The 15,763-nt window shown below is 25.9% G+C and overlaps 1 protein-coding gene across 7 annotated transcripts in view; it reads left to right on the top strand.

The window, feature by feature from the left end:
- LOC141536585 (uncharacterized) overlaps positions 1–13,268 on the top strand; it is a 38,872-nt gene extending 25,604 nt beyond the window's left edge. For 4 of the 7 annotated variants that reach the window (XM_074257211.1, XM_074257208.1, XM_074257210.1 and 1 more), the window contains 16 exons: positions 146–323; positions 448–818; positions 1,119–1,351; positions 2,110–3,388; positions 3,707–3,829; positions 3,920–4,243; positions 4,396–4,590; positions 5,205–5,582; positions 5,675–6,028; positions 6,296–6,408; positions 6,478–6,604; positions 6,912–7,209; positions 7,740–8,126; positions 10,265–10,486; positions 11,179–11,255; positions 12,354–13,268. In XM_074257211.1, coding sequence (XP_074113312.1) covers positions 146–323; positions 448–818; positions 1,119–1,351; positions 2,110–3,388; positions 3,707–3,829; positions 3,920–4,243; positions 4,396–4,590; positions 5,205–5,582; positions 5,675–6,028; positions 6,296–6,408; positions 6,478–6,604; positions 6,912–7,209; positions 7,740–8,126; positions 10,265–10,486; positions 11,179–11,255; positions 12,354–12,422 — 4,728 coding nt within the window. In that variant the 3' untranslated portion in view covers positions 12,423–13,268. The remainder of the gene's footprint in view (positions 1–145; positions 324–447; positions 819–1,118; positions 1,352–2,109; positions 3,389–3,706; positions 3,830–3,919; positions 4,244–4,395; positions 4,591–5,204; positions 5,583–5,674; positions 6,029–6,295; positions 6,409–6,477; positions 6,605–6,911; positions 7,210–7,739; positions 8,127–10,264; positions 10,487–11,178; positions 11,256–12,353) is intronic. The other 3 variants (XM_074257215.1, XM_074257214.1, XM_074257212.1) reach the window with 3 other exon arrangements.
- Positions 13,269–15,763: the final 2,495 nt, after the last annotated feature.

The raw sequence follows: 15,763 nt of genomic DNA, 5'->3' as shown, positions 1-15,763 counted from the left end.
AAAATTAATCGTTAGAAAAAAATTTTTGGTAATTGTTTTAACTATCTAAGATAAGTAAAAAACAAAAATACGTGAAACGACTCAGTAGACATTTAGTATACTTTCGTTCGTTGCAGCCAATGCAACATATTTTAATGTTTCACAGGCTTTGGACGGTTTTCTATTCGTCGTGAATACGGAGGGTCGCGTGGAATTCGTTACAGATAATATACAACAGTATATAAATTATACCAAGGAAGATGTGCTCGGGAAGGATATTTATAATATTATTCATCACGGTGATCATCAAGCCTTTATGCCCAGCTTAATGCCCATGTCAATAGGTTAGAACTATTTCTTCTTACTTTTTTTTTAATTATTCTCTTTAGTTCTATCTAAAAAAAATTTTTTTTTTTTTTTTTTTATTGTCAATTTAAACTTTATTAAAAAATTGATTGTTAATTTTAGGATGGACGAGTGAGCCTCAAGTACAGTCAAGAAACCGAACATTTAACTGTCGTTTTTTAGTTAAGCCCCCAGATGATCAAGAGGAATCTATTGAAGAAAAACAGCAACGCATATCTAAATATGAGTCGATGCAAATATGCTCTGCAATACTTCCAAATACAAATGATCATTTAGATAATAATGATGTTACATCAGAATCATCTGATATCGGTCCATGCGTAATGTGCGTAGCACGTAGAATTTCATACGTCGAAAAACCGTCAAATACTGCTTCAATACAGCAGTTTACACTTAAATTGGATACTACTGGATGTATTATTAACGTTGACACTAGTTGGCTGTCATCTTCTTATACTCAGCATATAAAAAAGGTATTTTATTATTTTTACTACCCCATTAAATCAATTACATAAGGCAAAAGACCCAATTATTGATACAGTTTAATTTTATTTTAATTAAAAAAAAAAAAAAAAAATCAACTCTGATGAAATAATAAATATAATTTTTGAATTATAATTTTTAAGATAATTGGTGTTTTGCGAACATTTTATTTTTTTAATTAAAATAAAATTAAAAAGTGTCAAACAATTAGGCCAGTGTCAATAACTGGATCTTCTATCTTACTATCCAAATTAGATTATACTATTAATGTTTTAATGATTTAATTACAGGAGGAGCTTATTGGAATTAACGTACAAGATTTGTGTCATCCAAACGATCTTAGTAAATTTACTGCACATTTAAAGGATACACTTCAGCACGGTGAAGGTGAAACTTCTATGTACCAGCTTCGCGTCGGCCCGGAAACGTTCGTCAACGTTCAAACAAAGTCGAAAATATTTGGAGCAAACCCTTCGAATATACACGAAACTGATTTCATTATGTCTACTTATTCAATTATTGGGTAAGTTAATTTTTTAATATTATTATTATTTTAAAATACTTTCCCAAAATAATCCTTGCCTTTTTATTTATTTTTTTTTTTTTATTAATAAACAATCCACTAATTTTATTATTTAAATAACCATACAAACTAACCATCATATCATACCGTAATGCTCACGAAATGGGACAATTATAAATTACGTTATTAATACTGCTTACATTCATTTGTAAATTGTACGCAAATTCCTTATTTTTAATTCTTGTAGAAATTATATGCACTTTTTTTGTTTATTTTATTTTATTTATTTATTTATTTATTTATTTTTTTTTTCAATTATTTTTTCGGTGTTGGAGATCTGGCCACTCTTGAATAATATAATTAAAATAACAATAAATCACTTAGATATTTTTTTTTTTTCTAAAAAAATTTTACATTTCAACAATAACACATTTAAGTTATAGAAAAAAAATAGGATTTATTAATCGTTCCTTTATTTAATTAATCCCACTCATAATCATGCTTAAACTTTGAGTTTTACCGGCAATCACAGATTAATAATTAGACCCTCACAATTAACCCAGATTTACTTACTTTAAGTGTTTAAAATTTTTTGATAAATATTTAAAAATAGTATGATAAATAATGAAATTGCAGAGTAGTGATAGCTAGTGTTATTTTAACTAAAACATAATAATAAATAATAATAAAAAAAAAAAAAAAAAAAAAAAAATGTGAAATTATATATTTATAAATATTTTATGTTATGTCTATGATAGAGACAATGACTTAACGCCTAACGAGGGTGGTCAGCTTTCCAATAGCAAAGTGTGTTCAGGACACTCTAGTAATCATTGTGCGAATAATAGTAGTAATAATAACAGTAATAATAACAATAATGTGGGTGGTCCACTAATGTCCGTGGTTCATGTGAACGGTCAAATGAGTGGTATGAACAGTCGTACGACAAATAATCAAAGTGTTCCCTTTGGTACATCAACAACAACAACAACAACAACGACAACAACAAGTGATTCTTGTAATTCACTCGGGCCAGCAGCAACAAACAATCCATTTAATAATTATTCAAATGTGGATTTAGAACTTGAGTTTTTTCCAAATTCCTCATGGGAATTGGATAGTAGCAGCGGTTGTGCTGACAATACTAGGCCCGAGTCAAGAAATACTGGCCCTTCAAATTCACGACCACCTTCCCAGCCAGCCCCATCATCAAGTCCTCAGGCAGCGTTCACCACTAATTCCACGGTGACGTCGCACTGCAGTCCTTTGAGAGCTTACAGCCCGACGACAATGATTGGTGCACACTCCTTCAGTAATTCCTTTTCATTCAGTCCACTTCAGGATTCTCCAACGTCTTTGCTCAGCGTCCCAGGTATCACCAACGGCGGTGGCAACGGAAATACCATTGCCAGTACTAGTGCAAGTGGGATATCAATAGGCAAAGACACCAGAGGATGTTCTACGCCAAGTAGTCACAGTATTGACTCTATTGGATCCACTGCGGCTGCATCATCGTCTATTGGCCCTGCCGCCTCCTCAGCATTGTCACCAACTGGTTCAACGACAATTACCTCAATGACGTCAGCAACCGGTACCTCACCCGGTTCATCAACGTCGACGACTATCATGTCGTCACTGACGGGCGCGATAAGTGCCTCCCAATCAACTCCACCTACTACCACAGCCAATAGTTCTAATGTTGTTTCGCCTGTTGTATCAATGTCTGGTTCAAACGTTGCCGTTAATACGTCAACTAACTTGATGACAACTCCCGAATCACAAAGTAGTTTAAGTTCAACCGCTGATTCTGGTCGGCTAAGAAATTTATTAACCAGAAATCATGTTAGTAATGATGATACTCAGGATAGTAGTAACAATGACTCGGAAAACCAAAATGAACATAAAATATTAAAAATATTATTAAATCAACAAGATGAGGATGATTATCATTTAGAGCATAGTGCTAAAGTCAGATCCAACATTGGCATTGCACCTAAACCTACTACTGAGCATTCTGGCAACAATATGTTATTGCAGGTAATTATTTAATTTTTTTTTTTTTTTTTTTTTTAATATATTACAATAAAAATTTTTATACTTGATTTTTTATGAGTAACAAGATAAATTGATAGTGTCGTATTTTATAACTCAAGTTATTTGCTGACGTTTATTTTTCAATAAGCGGTATAACTAAAACGCTTTAGTCAGTTTTATGTACACGTGCAACTATATTTCTCGGCATTATAAAAAATCTATTGTCGTCTTACAGTTGTAATAAAAAATTCAAAGCTACTAAATTAACCATAAAAGCACTTAGTTAAAATGTTATAATAAAAAAAAAAAATTTTTTTTTAGCTGTTAAATGAAAAAAGTGATGAAGATGATGAAACACGAGCAAGTTCGAAGAAACAACATGAACTTCTTCAGCAACTACTAAAGGAATCCGGTGATGAAAGAAAAATGCAGCAAGAGCAAAAGGTACTTAAACTATATTTATTATTAATTTATATAATAATATTTTTAAAAAATGATAAATTATTAATAAAAATTTTGTTTTAAAATAATTAGAGCCGTGATGATGATACATTACTGAGGAGTCTTGGGTTTAAATCGTCTGGGCCATCGACATCTCAAACAAATGATCACGGTCACGGCAGTACCCAACAAACTAGTGGCCAGAAGAGGCCTGGTGAAGATGGCGATCTGAATATGTCTGTTAAGAGATCAATGGATAATTCTCATCAAGTATCTTCATCGGGTAGTAGTAATCGAGTTTCTAATAGTAAACTATGGGAAAAGAATAAAATGTTGGCGTCTCTTCTGGCTAAAGAGCCTTCTCAGCCGACAACTATCCCACCAATCCCTGCATCTGTGATATCGGCAACTCCACAGGTTAGATTTTCAGTTACAAATAAATTTATATATGATATATACGGTAGTTATAAAATCTATAAGCTTTTAATAGAGAACTCTTTGTGTTACGTCAATCTTTTCATTCACATCTGTGTATATATATGACTACTCATTCATTTTTTTATCTGTAGGATAAATTGCCACGCGTTGCCGACCGATTAAAGCAACAACAGCAACAACAGCCGTGGACAGGAAGTGGAATGCAATCTGTTGGAAGTACTGCAACCACTACTGTTGCTACCTCGGCTCGTACACCCCTCCAAAATCAATCAAGACAACTACCTCGCCAAGCAACCAATATCTACCTCAATCACATGCTAAGTCACGTTAGTAATTAATATTGTCAGATACTCGTTTATAAATTTATTTTTTTTTTTATTTCACTTTATTATATTAGACAGGATTTATAATAATTTAGTAATGCGCACCGTTAAAATTATTTTTACTATTCTTTCACATTTTTCAATTTTTTAAGGTTAAATAATTAACTTATACTGTTGAGAATATTAATAAATTGCAAACTTAAAGAATGAAAATTAAGTTAGCTGACATCTAAAAATTTTTATAATTTTTTTTTATTGAAAAAATTATCACAAAAAAAAAGGAAAAAAATTTTATTTTTAAAAAACTTGAAAAACTATAAGTGTCATTTTTAAAAAAATATTTTTAACGATAGATTTTTAATTATTTTATCGTACTCAAATCAATTTTATTAAAAAACAAAAAATTAAAATTGCTTAATATTTTTATCAATTATAAATGAATTATTATTTTTAAAAGTAAAAATAATTCAACTTAACCATCCAACATAAATATCTTAAATTAATACAGTATCTTTTTTGATATTTTTAAAAATTAATTTGAGCGTCAATGATTTGTTTTGTGTTTATTTTTATACGATAAATAAAAGATAATTAAAAAAATTTATTTAATATTTTAGGAAAGACCTCAAATAAGTCCAATGGATTCAGAATTTGCTGGTGGTGGTGGTGGTGGTGGTGGCGGTGGCGGTGGCGGGAGTAGTGGAGATTTTCGTACGCCAGTTACTGAATCAAATACGTGGGATAATCAGTCATCTGATCCAGCTTTATCTGAATTATTAGATCAAGTGATTGAATTTGTACCAGATGAAGTAATAACAGACTCATCGGCAATAGCCAGTTTATTGGATGTTATTGAACAGCCACAAAACAATCCAATGAATGAAAAAATGGCTATCAATGCAATACAAAAATCATTAATGCTTTGTGAATCTGCTGTTAATTCCACGTCTTCCACGATAACGATGCCCTCAACTCCACCAGCTTACTCTTCCGCTGTAAGTTAAATTTTTAATAAATTAACTATTATTTTATTTAAAAAAAAAAAAAAAAAAAAAAAAAAAAATTAATTAACAAATATTTATTACAGTTGGGTAGTGGAACTTCGGTTACGACAGCTCACAATTACCAACCTCCTCCAATGTATCAACAACAACAGCAAACAAGAGCGAGGTTTACTGGGCAAGCTGGAATACGACAGCCAGCTTCGCAATTCCAGCAACAACAACAATTGCAGTTCAATCAACAGCGACAAAAACTATTGCAGCAGCATCGTCAAGAGCAGCAACGACATGAACAGCAATTGAAAAATCGTTTATTACAACAGCAACAGCACCAGCAAGTTGTTATACCATCAAACGCCACGGCACCTGATCAAATACCAAGCATACAAAATATTGATAATCTCTTGAATAATGCTGTTGCTCCAAATGTATCGTTACAGGTATTTATATAATTTATGACATTTAAGTTAGCAGTCACTTGACCATTTTTTAATTTTTTTCTTCACAAATTTGTTCCAAAAAATTATTTTTGAAAAATTGCATTTTTTAAATTTCTACATGTCAATTTTTTTTTTATAATTTATTTTTTAAAAAAATTATTAAATATATATTAAATTAATTTTCATTGATAATTTATATAATAAATTCTAACATTGAATAAAATTAAAAAATTTACATATTAATTTTTTTTTATTTTTATCTTAAAGCGAACTGGTGTATCCGATTCTCAAATGTCGCCAGGCTATGGAGGTTCCGTCCAATTATCTACTACACATCGGATTTCACATTCTTATTCTCATCCGTCAACAATTAATCAACAGTAAATATTTATTTATATAAATATTTTTTTAAGTAAATTATTAAATCTAATTTATTTATTATTTTTTAGTGCTGTGGGAAATAATAATTTTAATAGCGGTCAACCTATTTCTGCAGCTTCTAGATTATCGCCACATTCGTCAGCTGCAATGATGACATTTGCTCATCATCAAACTTTATCGCCGCGTGTTTCACAGGTAAAAATGAATATTTCATTTAGCTATTAATTATTAATATTATTAACTGATTTTTTTTTGTATTAATTCTATTATCTAACGACTTTGATATCCTAACAAAGATAAATATTACTACGTTTGTTAATGAGAGTAATTAAATTAAAAAAATGTACAAATCAATTAAAAAGTAGAATTACTCAATTAGTATTGTATAGTGCTGTAATTTTAATTAAAAGTGTTTCATAAGCATTATTTTATAAAATAGTAAATTAATTAATTGATAAGATTTTTTTTTAGTTAATAATAATGATGATTTATTGTGTTACAGGGCAATTACGGTAATAATCAAAGAATGTTCAACGTAAATCCCGTAAGACCACAACAACAGCAGCAACAGCAGCAGCCAACTGCAACACAACAGCTTCAGCAGCAACGATCCATGCCATCGCCTGGCACCGCAGTTCCGGCACGGCAATCTCCATTTCCTGCCGAAGCATTTCCTCCTCCCGCATCTCCAACTGCCAGCCAATTCCCACCAGTTCCGAATCCCGGTAATACAAATCCTACCGCCCAATACCGACTACAGCGTGCATCGTCGACACCCACCACTACAACACAATTGCCAGGTAATTTTATTCATTCTACTCTCCTAAAATCAATCAATACCGCTAATTTAGTAACTCAACGCTCATTTAATTAAATTGTCAAAAAAAGAAAAAAATATTTTAAATTAACATTAACATCTGTGCGCGAATTATTAAATTATAAATTCAATTTTCAAGTGTTTTATTATATTATTTTTTTATTTTTAAATTAAATGCAAAAAATAGTGATAGATTATTTATAAATTACCCTTCAAATAATTGTAAAAATGTGTTATAAAAAATATATTGATTATAGGTAAGTACATTTAACAATTATTCAATTAATTGTGTAATTTTACATTTTTTTTTTTTAAGTGAATTAATTATTTATTATTTTTATTAAAGTTGAAAATTAAAAATAATTTTTTTTTGATCGAGTAAAAATTTATTGAAAATTTTATTTATTTATTTATTTATTTATTGAATGTGCGAATGTATTGTGAAAGTATGTGTTTCCACAACCCTAGATAATTTAAAAAAGAGTATCGAGGTAGATAACGTAAATGTTGCAGGTGGAGTAGTATCACCCCGACACTATGGCAGTGTAAATAAAGATCAACAAAGTTTAATGTCACCCGGTCATCAGCGTGCTGGGTGTCCGCCACCGCCAACGCCAACGCATAACCACCAACATAGTATGACGAACAATCAGCAGCAGCATTATACAAACCAGCAACAACAACAGCAACAGCAACAACAACAACAACAACAACAACAACAACAGCAGCAACAGCATAATTCCATGCTATATCGAAACACCGGCAATAGCATCGTTAATAACCCAGATGTACAGAATAATCAATTCTGCTACGATCAGGGTACCGTACCTGGATATCCAACGAGACCTGAGGACACCAGGTCAATGTCTTCTAGTAATTCGGCCGGTCATCAAATGGGTGGTAAGTCATATGACCTGTTAATGTCATGTGACAATACTACATACAACTATTTCATCTGTAAAAAAAATTATTAATTATAATTAATAATTATTAATTACATCCCATTATTTTGAGTATGGGTTTTCATACTGGCTCCAGTGCACGGGATTCAGTATATCGAGTATAAGCACACACAGCCAATTATTGTTTTTTTATTTTATTTTATATATTTTTTTTTCTTTTTATTTCTTAATTTATCCAACTATCAATATCACTAGTATTTTTATTACCATTTAATGATTATTAATTTTAAATTTAATTACGGATACATTTTTATTTTATGATAATTTTTTTTCATTCATGTAATCATTCGATTAAGGATAAAAATTCAATTTTTAATCGTCAATAACTTTTTGAAATAATCGATAACGAATTTGAAATTTTTGACAAAAAGCCACTAGATGATTAAACTTATCAAAAATATAATATATAAATTTAAATCTATTATTAAGTCTTACGAATGAACGTCTTTAATCAATCATTAATTATTGATAATAAATTGAACGAATTACTTAAGTAATAATTTAACAAAAAACACTTTGAACTGTTTAAAATAATGAAATAGTGAGAGAGTATTGATAAATGGATCGTGTAAATAATTTAAATGTATCATTGGATATTTCATAAATCACAAAAGATCATTTAATTTTTATTGTTTCACGATAAATAATGCATGGTGCTTTACAATGTATATTTTTATTAACTTATTTATTTATTTATTTATTTGTTTTGGTTGTTTTCATTCGACATCATATTATACATATATATATTATTCGTATCACACACCTTGTGCTCAATGAATGCTCATCCTTGTCATCTACTAATCTGCTATTATCACCGAATACATTCATCCTTATGTGAATAACGATATACAATCATCTGTCTGCTGCACACTTAAAGTTCTACATTTAATCTACGATTATTTAATTTAAATATCAAGTGATATTTTATAAATTATTTGTAAAGATTTTATTTGATAATTTCATTACTTGTACAAATATTAAGAAAATATCAATATTATTAACGCTCAATAATCAATTTATATACATTAATTAATTATTGTAGAGAAATGGACATAAGTTTTTATTTTTTTTTTATTTAATTATAAATTTATTACAATTAATTGATATAAATTTCAAGGATTAATTGTTTAAAAAAAAAATAAATAAATTAGTTTATTACTTAAAATTTTTATAAATCACTTATGTTCACGTCTTTCGATAATTATAATTGTTCAATATAAGAGGAGATTATCACTTGGTTTTTTGCATTAATTTAAATTGTAATATATAAATTAATTAAATTAATATTTGCACCTTAGATAACTGCATACCATTTAGTGTCCTGCACAATGCACAAATAAAACTAGTAAATTCTTGTTTTTTAAAAATTTACTTTCTTCAAGTAAGTTTTCTCCTCTTATCCCTTGTATTGAAAAAAAAAAAAAACTGTAATTAATTTTGATATTAAATATTAGTTTAGGCTTAATCACATTAAATGTAATTTAAATAATTTATTTAAAATATACATTTATTAATTGTGCTATTTGTCGTCATCATCACCTGTGTTTCACCAACGCGATAAAAAATTATTAATAGAATTAATAATAACATTAAAATCATTTTATGTATGTATAAAGTATAATGTCAAGTGGTGGTTTTACATTCAAGTGATTTGCAAACAAATATCAGCTGATAAAAAAAAAAAAAAAATCTACAAATTGTTATTTGTGGCATGGGGAATTGCTTTTCTCATCTAATGACGTCAATGGAATGGCATTTTTAAAAATATATACATAAAAAAGATATTTATTAAAAGAAAAAAAAATCAGCCTTAGCTTTGTTACCTTCGAACGCAAACTAACTTTTTTTTTTTTTTTTTTTTTTAAATAAATCTTTTTGTATATACATAATAATAAAAATCGTTGGATCATAAAAAATACACCATTACCTTACGTCCTGATGTACTTTGTTTCCTTTTAAATTGTAAATTTTTAGTCTTAACTTGAACCAATTTAAAAATAATCCTTCATTATAATAATAAGAAAAAATAATTATTTACAGTTATTAATTGAACATTTATTTTTGTTTATCAATTAGGTAATACCACTGGTCTTGGTAGTACAAGGTCGGAATTCGTGAGACAAGAATTAAGAGCTGTAGTGGGTGCACGAACGCAACAAAGAGTACCAAACAACATTCAAAATAATGTTATGGAACATAGTAATGTAATGGAACATGCTCATAATAATGTAATAGGACAAGTATCACAGGATGATCTCGACGTACTTGGATTGTCCGCCTACGAAGCATCAACCTGTGGTAAGTTTTTTATTTATTAATTTTTTTCAATTTTTTACAAATAATATAAAAAATTTTTTTATAAATAAATTATTTTTTGTATTTCATTTAATCTGGCGAATAAAATATACGACAATAAAAATAGAAGTAATATATAAGTTAGCTTTTGTAAGCACAACAATGCTACTTTTATGATAAATTATATGATGATAAATTTTGCACAATTGACATTTAATTTATCGATTATTTTTATACAGATGCACACTCACTGCAGTTTTATTGTATTTTTTTTTTTTTTTTTTTTTTTTTTAAATTAACAACACGTTGAAACACTTTTTTTTTAATTTTAATTTTTTTAGTTTAAATAACACATCATCGTTCAATATTATGCTGTGAAAAAGTATTACACATTCATTATTACTAAAAAAAGAGATCATCTATTTTTTATTAACAAGATTTTACAACCGACATAATATAATATAATCAAATAAATCCCGTTTACACAGACATTAAACACACAAATGTAAATAACCATTTAAATTTATTTAATTATATTAAATTAATAAGTAATGTGGACAAGTAAGCATATGTAATTAAATCATGTCAGCAGTAATATAAATGTTATAAAAGATGAAAGACTATTTAAAAAAAAAAAAAAAAAAAAAATCATGTTAAGATTATGGTAACATGTATTGTTACGATGTCCTGAATAGGTGAGGCTGTGGTTAACGATGGCCCTGCTAAGAACTGGGCCACTGGAAATACCGGAAATACGCCCTTCTCCTCCAGGGTAAGACCCCTCCGACAATTATTTTACGTACATCATTTAAAAAAATTTAAAAATAATTTTTTTTTTATTTTGTATGCTCTGTCTTCCCTCTACGCTTCGCTAATACAAAACTTATCGTGCACATTATTTTAACTAGTTTCTTTTATAATTGAATAATTATAGTAATAATTTATTTTAAATATAATCTATAAATTGACATTTATATTTATTTATTTATTTATTTATTTATTAGATATTAATAATTAAATTATTTATTCAAACATTGACTATTGCTTATGCATGAATTTTAAAAATATACAATTGAATGAATCGTAGAATAGAAAAATAGTACCTTTATGACAGGAATATTTTCTAATTTCAATATTTACCAGATTCGTTTATTTTTATTTCACCATTAATAAATAACAATTATTGTTATTAGTTATAATTAGTTTATTTAAGTCTCACGGTTGTGGGTAATAGCTTAACATCATAATATATCTATTATAATTAATTAAAGTTCTGGCGATGTGTTAGTCAAAAATTATTATCTATTAGTAATGCTTTTTCACAGTGCAATTTTAATTAATATTTTTTTTTTCTTGTTACTTAAGCATATTTTTTTAATTTATGATAAATTATAATAAAGCGTGCTTTAGTTACAAAAAAAAAATTTATATTGAAAAATTTGTTCAAATATTTTTGAAAATTGAAGAAAAAAAAATTTTATATTTATTTTTTTTTTAATTGTATGAATTGCATTAATTATTGGCTTTAGAAAATTTTATTAAAATTTTAAATTTCGGTTTTTTTTCGGTATTAATAATTTAGAGCTGCATTAATTAAACAAATTAGATTTTTTGATTTATTATTAAAAAGAAAAAAAAAATTGTTTTTAACGTGTGAAAAAATTTTTATTTTTCTATGTATGCAATGTAATTGATAATTTCATTAATTACAATAAAAAATCTTTAAATTAATACATGATATGTTTTTCAGAATATTTTACTTAAAATATTCCATCACAAAATTTAATTCAATTAATACAATATAAAATCATTGATACAAAAAATAAAGTTTTATCATATTTATATATATTTTTATTAAATATGATTACAGACTACTATTGAAGAGGTGGTGCGAGTTGATCCAAAGTCGTCACTTCTGCAGAAATTATTATCTGAGTGACTGCTATGTAATAAAATATATGTAATATATACTAAAGTAAGAGTAATATAATATACGCCAATCACTCCTGCGTCTGTACACATTCTTTATGTAAAGATATATATATTATTACTATTATTATTATTCTTATTATTATTATTTTAATTATTATCATTAACAATATTGTTATTATTATTTTTATTATAATGATTATTATATTGTATTATATGTAAAACACTATAATTCTTGAAAACAAAAAAAAAAAAAAAAATAGTATAAAAACGCGTTTTTACCAAATGCACTGTCAATCGGGTTATTTTGTTTCGAGTTGTTTTATAACAAACCAGTAATAAATTTTTTTTTTATTATTTAAAAAAAAAAAATTTGCTTACTCTCGATTGGTACAAACAACTGATTAATAGTCTTCTGCTAGACTTTTTAAAAATCAATTTTGTCTTTTTACATGAAAAATGACTTATATTTGTTTGACGTAAGAGAAAAAAAATTGCAACGACATTTTTTGACAATTTTTAAATTCTTTAAGAATTTTAAATTAACTTATGTGTTATTAAAAAATTGTTAATAGTTAATAGTGATTTAATAAATAAGCTCAATGATAAATAAATACCGATTGATAAGGCGTTTAGCTTATTTATAAAAAAAAAAAAAGAAAACTACGTAGGTACCTCACCGGTATACATTACTATACCACTGGCTGTTACAAAAAATAATTAAATAAAATTATTTATAGGTTTTATTAATTATTAATTATATTAGTAAGACCATTTATTATTGTATACAAATACAAACAAATTTACGTGAAAAATTAATTGTATACAAAAAATAAAAATCGCGTTTTTTTCTTAATTTATCAACTACTTATTCTATTATTACATTATTATTATAATAATAATAATAATAATAATTATTATTATTATTATTATTTTTATTTTTAATATTATAATTATTATTATTATTAATATATTTGTGATTATAAGAATCTGCAACCAAAATGTGACAAAGAATTCTTGTTGTTGTTAATAATGATTATTATTAATATTATTATTATTATTATTATTATTATTATTATTATTATTATTATTATTAATATAACTATTTTATTATTTTATTACTATTGACATCATTACTATCAATATTCTTGTTGCAATTATTATATAATTATTCAATAATTACTATCAATTTATTATTAATTAATTATAACTACATTTATTATTGAATATTAATAATTATTATTATCTTTATTATTTTGATTGAGTATATTATATTATTACCATTATATCGATATTAATAGTATTGAATATAGTGTCTAAGCGTATTTAAAATCCAATTTTAAGGGTACCTTTAAATAAAAGATTAAAAAACAAATACAAATTAATAATTGATTGCATTAAAATGTACGTACGTATGTTGTAACATATGTATTAATGTGTGTGTTCGATGTAAAATATACATATATATACATACTTATATATATGCATGTGTACGTGTGTGTGAAAACGTAATAACATAATTAATATAATAATAAATAATAAATAAACGATTATCTATTTTGCCTAGTATCAACAAATTTCTCTTTAAAATCTCTTAAGGCACACTCAATTACTGCTAATTAAGGGATGTCACTTGTTAATTATTAAAAAAAAAATAAGTAAAAGGACAAAATTAAGTAAATTAAAATACATAAAGAAAAAAATATAAATTTCATCGTACATGCGATATATATATTTATGTAATTAATATAAATATATATGTATCTAAATAAAAATATATATATATATATTATTATATAAAAATTAAAAAATAAAGTCTGTATGCGCGTACAAATATGCATGCATATTTAAACAAAAAAATAAAAAAAAAAAAATAATAATTATTTAATAAAGAAATCTCACGCAAGTGTCCTATTTTTCCATAGAGTTTTCCGAAATTTTCAGAGCTTAAAAAAAAAGTTTGCGAGATTTTAAAAATAAAATAATAATTATACAATTATGTTTATTTTAACAAATGAAAATTACTAGGAGAGATTAAAAATTATTAATATAAATTATTAAAATGATATTATATTTTATTTATCATTAATTACTGTGGCAATTTATAAAAAAATTCATTTTTTTTTTTTTTTTAATTATATATTATATATTAAATATATTATATATAATAATAATTAGTATTATAGACAACCTATTAATTCTTGTTATCGTTATCTTTTTTTAATTATAACAAAATGATGTTTTTTAAATGATAATAATTATGTGGTTGTCTTGGGAAAAAAAAAAAAAAAATAAATAAATAAATAAATAAATAAATAAAAGTAAAATTTTTTAAAAAATAAAATGTCTATTGTTCTGTATTTTATAAATTTAAAAAATTATTCAAATTTATTGCAATGTATTTTAAATAATTATTAAAACAAATTTTAATTAAATAAATTTTTTATTTTCAAATCGATTATATTATATTGATTGGAATAAAATAAGATAAATAAAATAAAATATTGTCTACAGAATCAAATTTGGAACAAAATGTAAGCAATGAAGATTATGTAGAAAGTTAATTGTAAAATGAAAATGAGAGAGAGAGTAAGAATGTATAAGAAAATGAGAGAGAAAGAATAAAGAGGAAGAAGAAATAAATAACAATTACTCTTTGGAAATACACATAAGTGAGATACTCTAATTATACGCGGACATACGTGTACATTTTTTTTGTTTCAATAGTTGTATGCCTGTAAAAGAAATTAATATACGAGTACATACATGTGTGTCCCCGTATACCGTGGATACGTACGTGCGTGTGATCTAAGTGTGTATAAAGTGAATTTAAAATACGTCATATAGATAAATCATATGTGCTTTCTAATGATGAATAATTTTATAAATATAAACGTAATACTTATATAATGTTGACTTGATTATTATCATTTTCCTAGATAATCCTTAAATTAAAAAAAATATTGTTTTCTTGTATGTCGAGTGATAGAAAATCCCAAAAGGGCATACTTCTGCAATAAGATAGAGTTTTGTGCCAAAAAGGTGCACAAAAAAAATTTTTTTGCCACATTTTTTATTTAAAAAAAAATTTTTTTTTTTTTTTTTTCAGATATTTAGATATTAAGGCCTATTGTCTTGGCTTATAAATTAAATAAATAAATAAAAAAAAATAGCAAATGCAAAATTACATATTTATTTAATAATATACAGTACAAATAACAATGTACATTATTAATTTAAATTATTTATTTTAATATTAATTAATTCAGTTTCAATTATTTATTAATTTAGATTTTAATTTAACTGAGAAGATAACTTGAAATAATGTCTTAGCTTACTTAAAAAATTCCA

This window comes from Cotesia typhae, unplaced genomic scaffold, assembly GCF_013202065.1.
Source record: "Cotesia typhae breed Kobodo isofemale line unplaced genomic scaffold, CoteBio_Ctyphae scaffold_152, whole genome shotgun sequence".
Classification (NCBI taxonomy): domain Eukaryota; kingdom Metazoa; phylum Arthropoda; class Insecta; order Hymenoptera; family Braconidae; genus Cotesia; species Cotesia typhae.
This window is presented reverse-complemented; position numbering and strand designations above follow the sequence as displayed.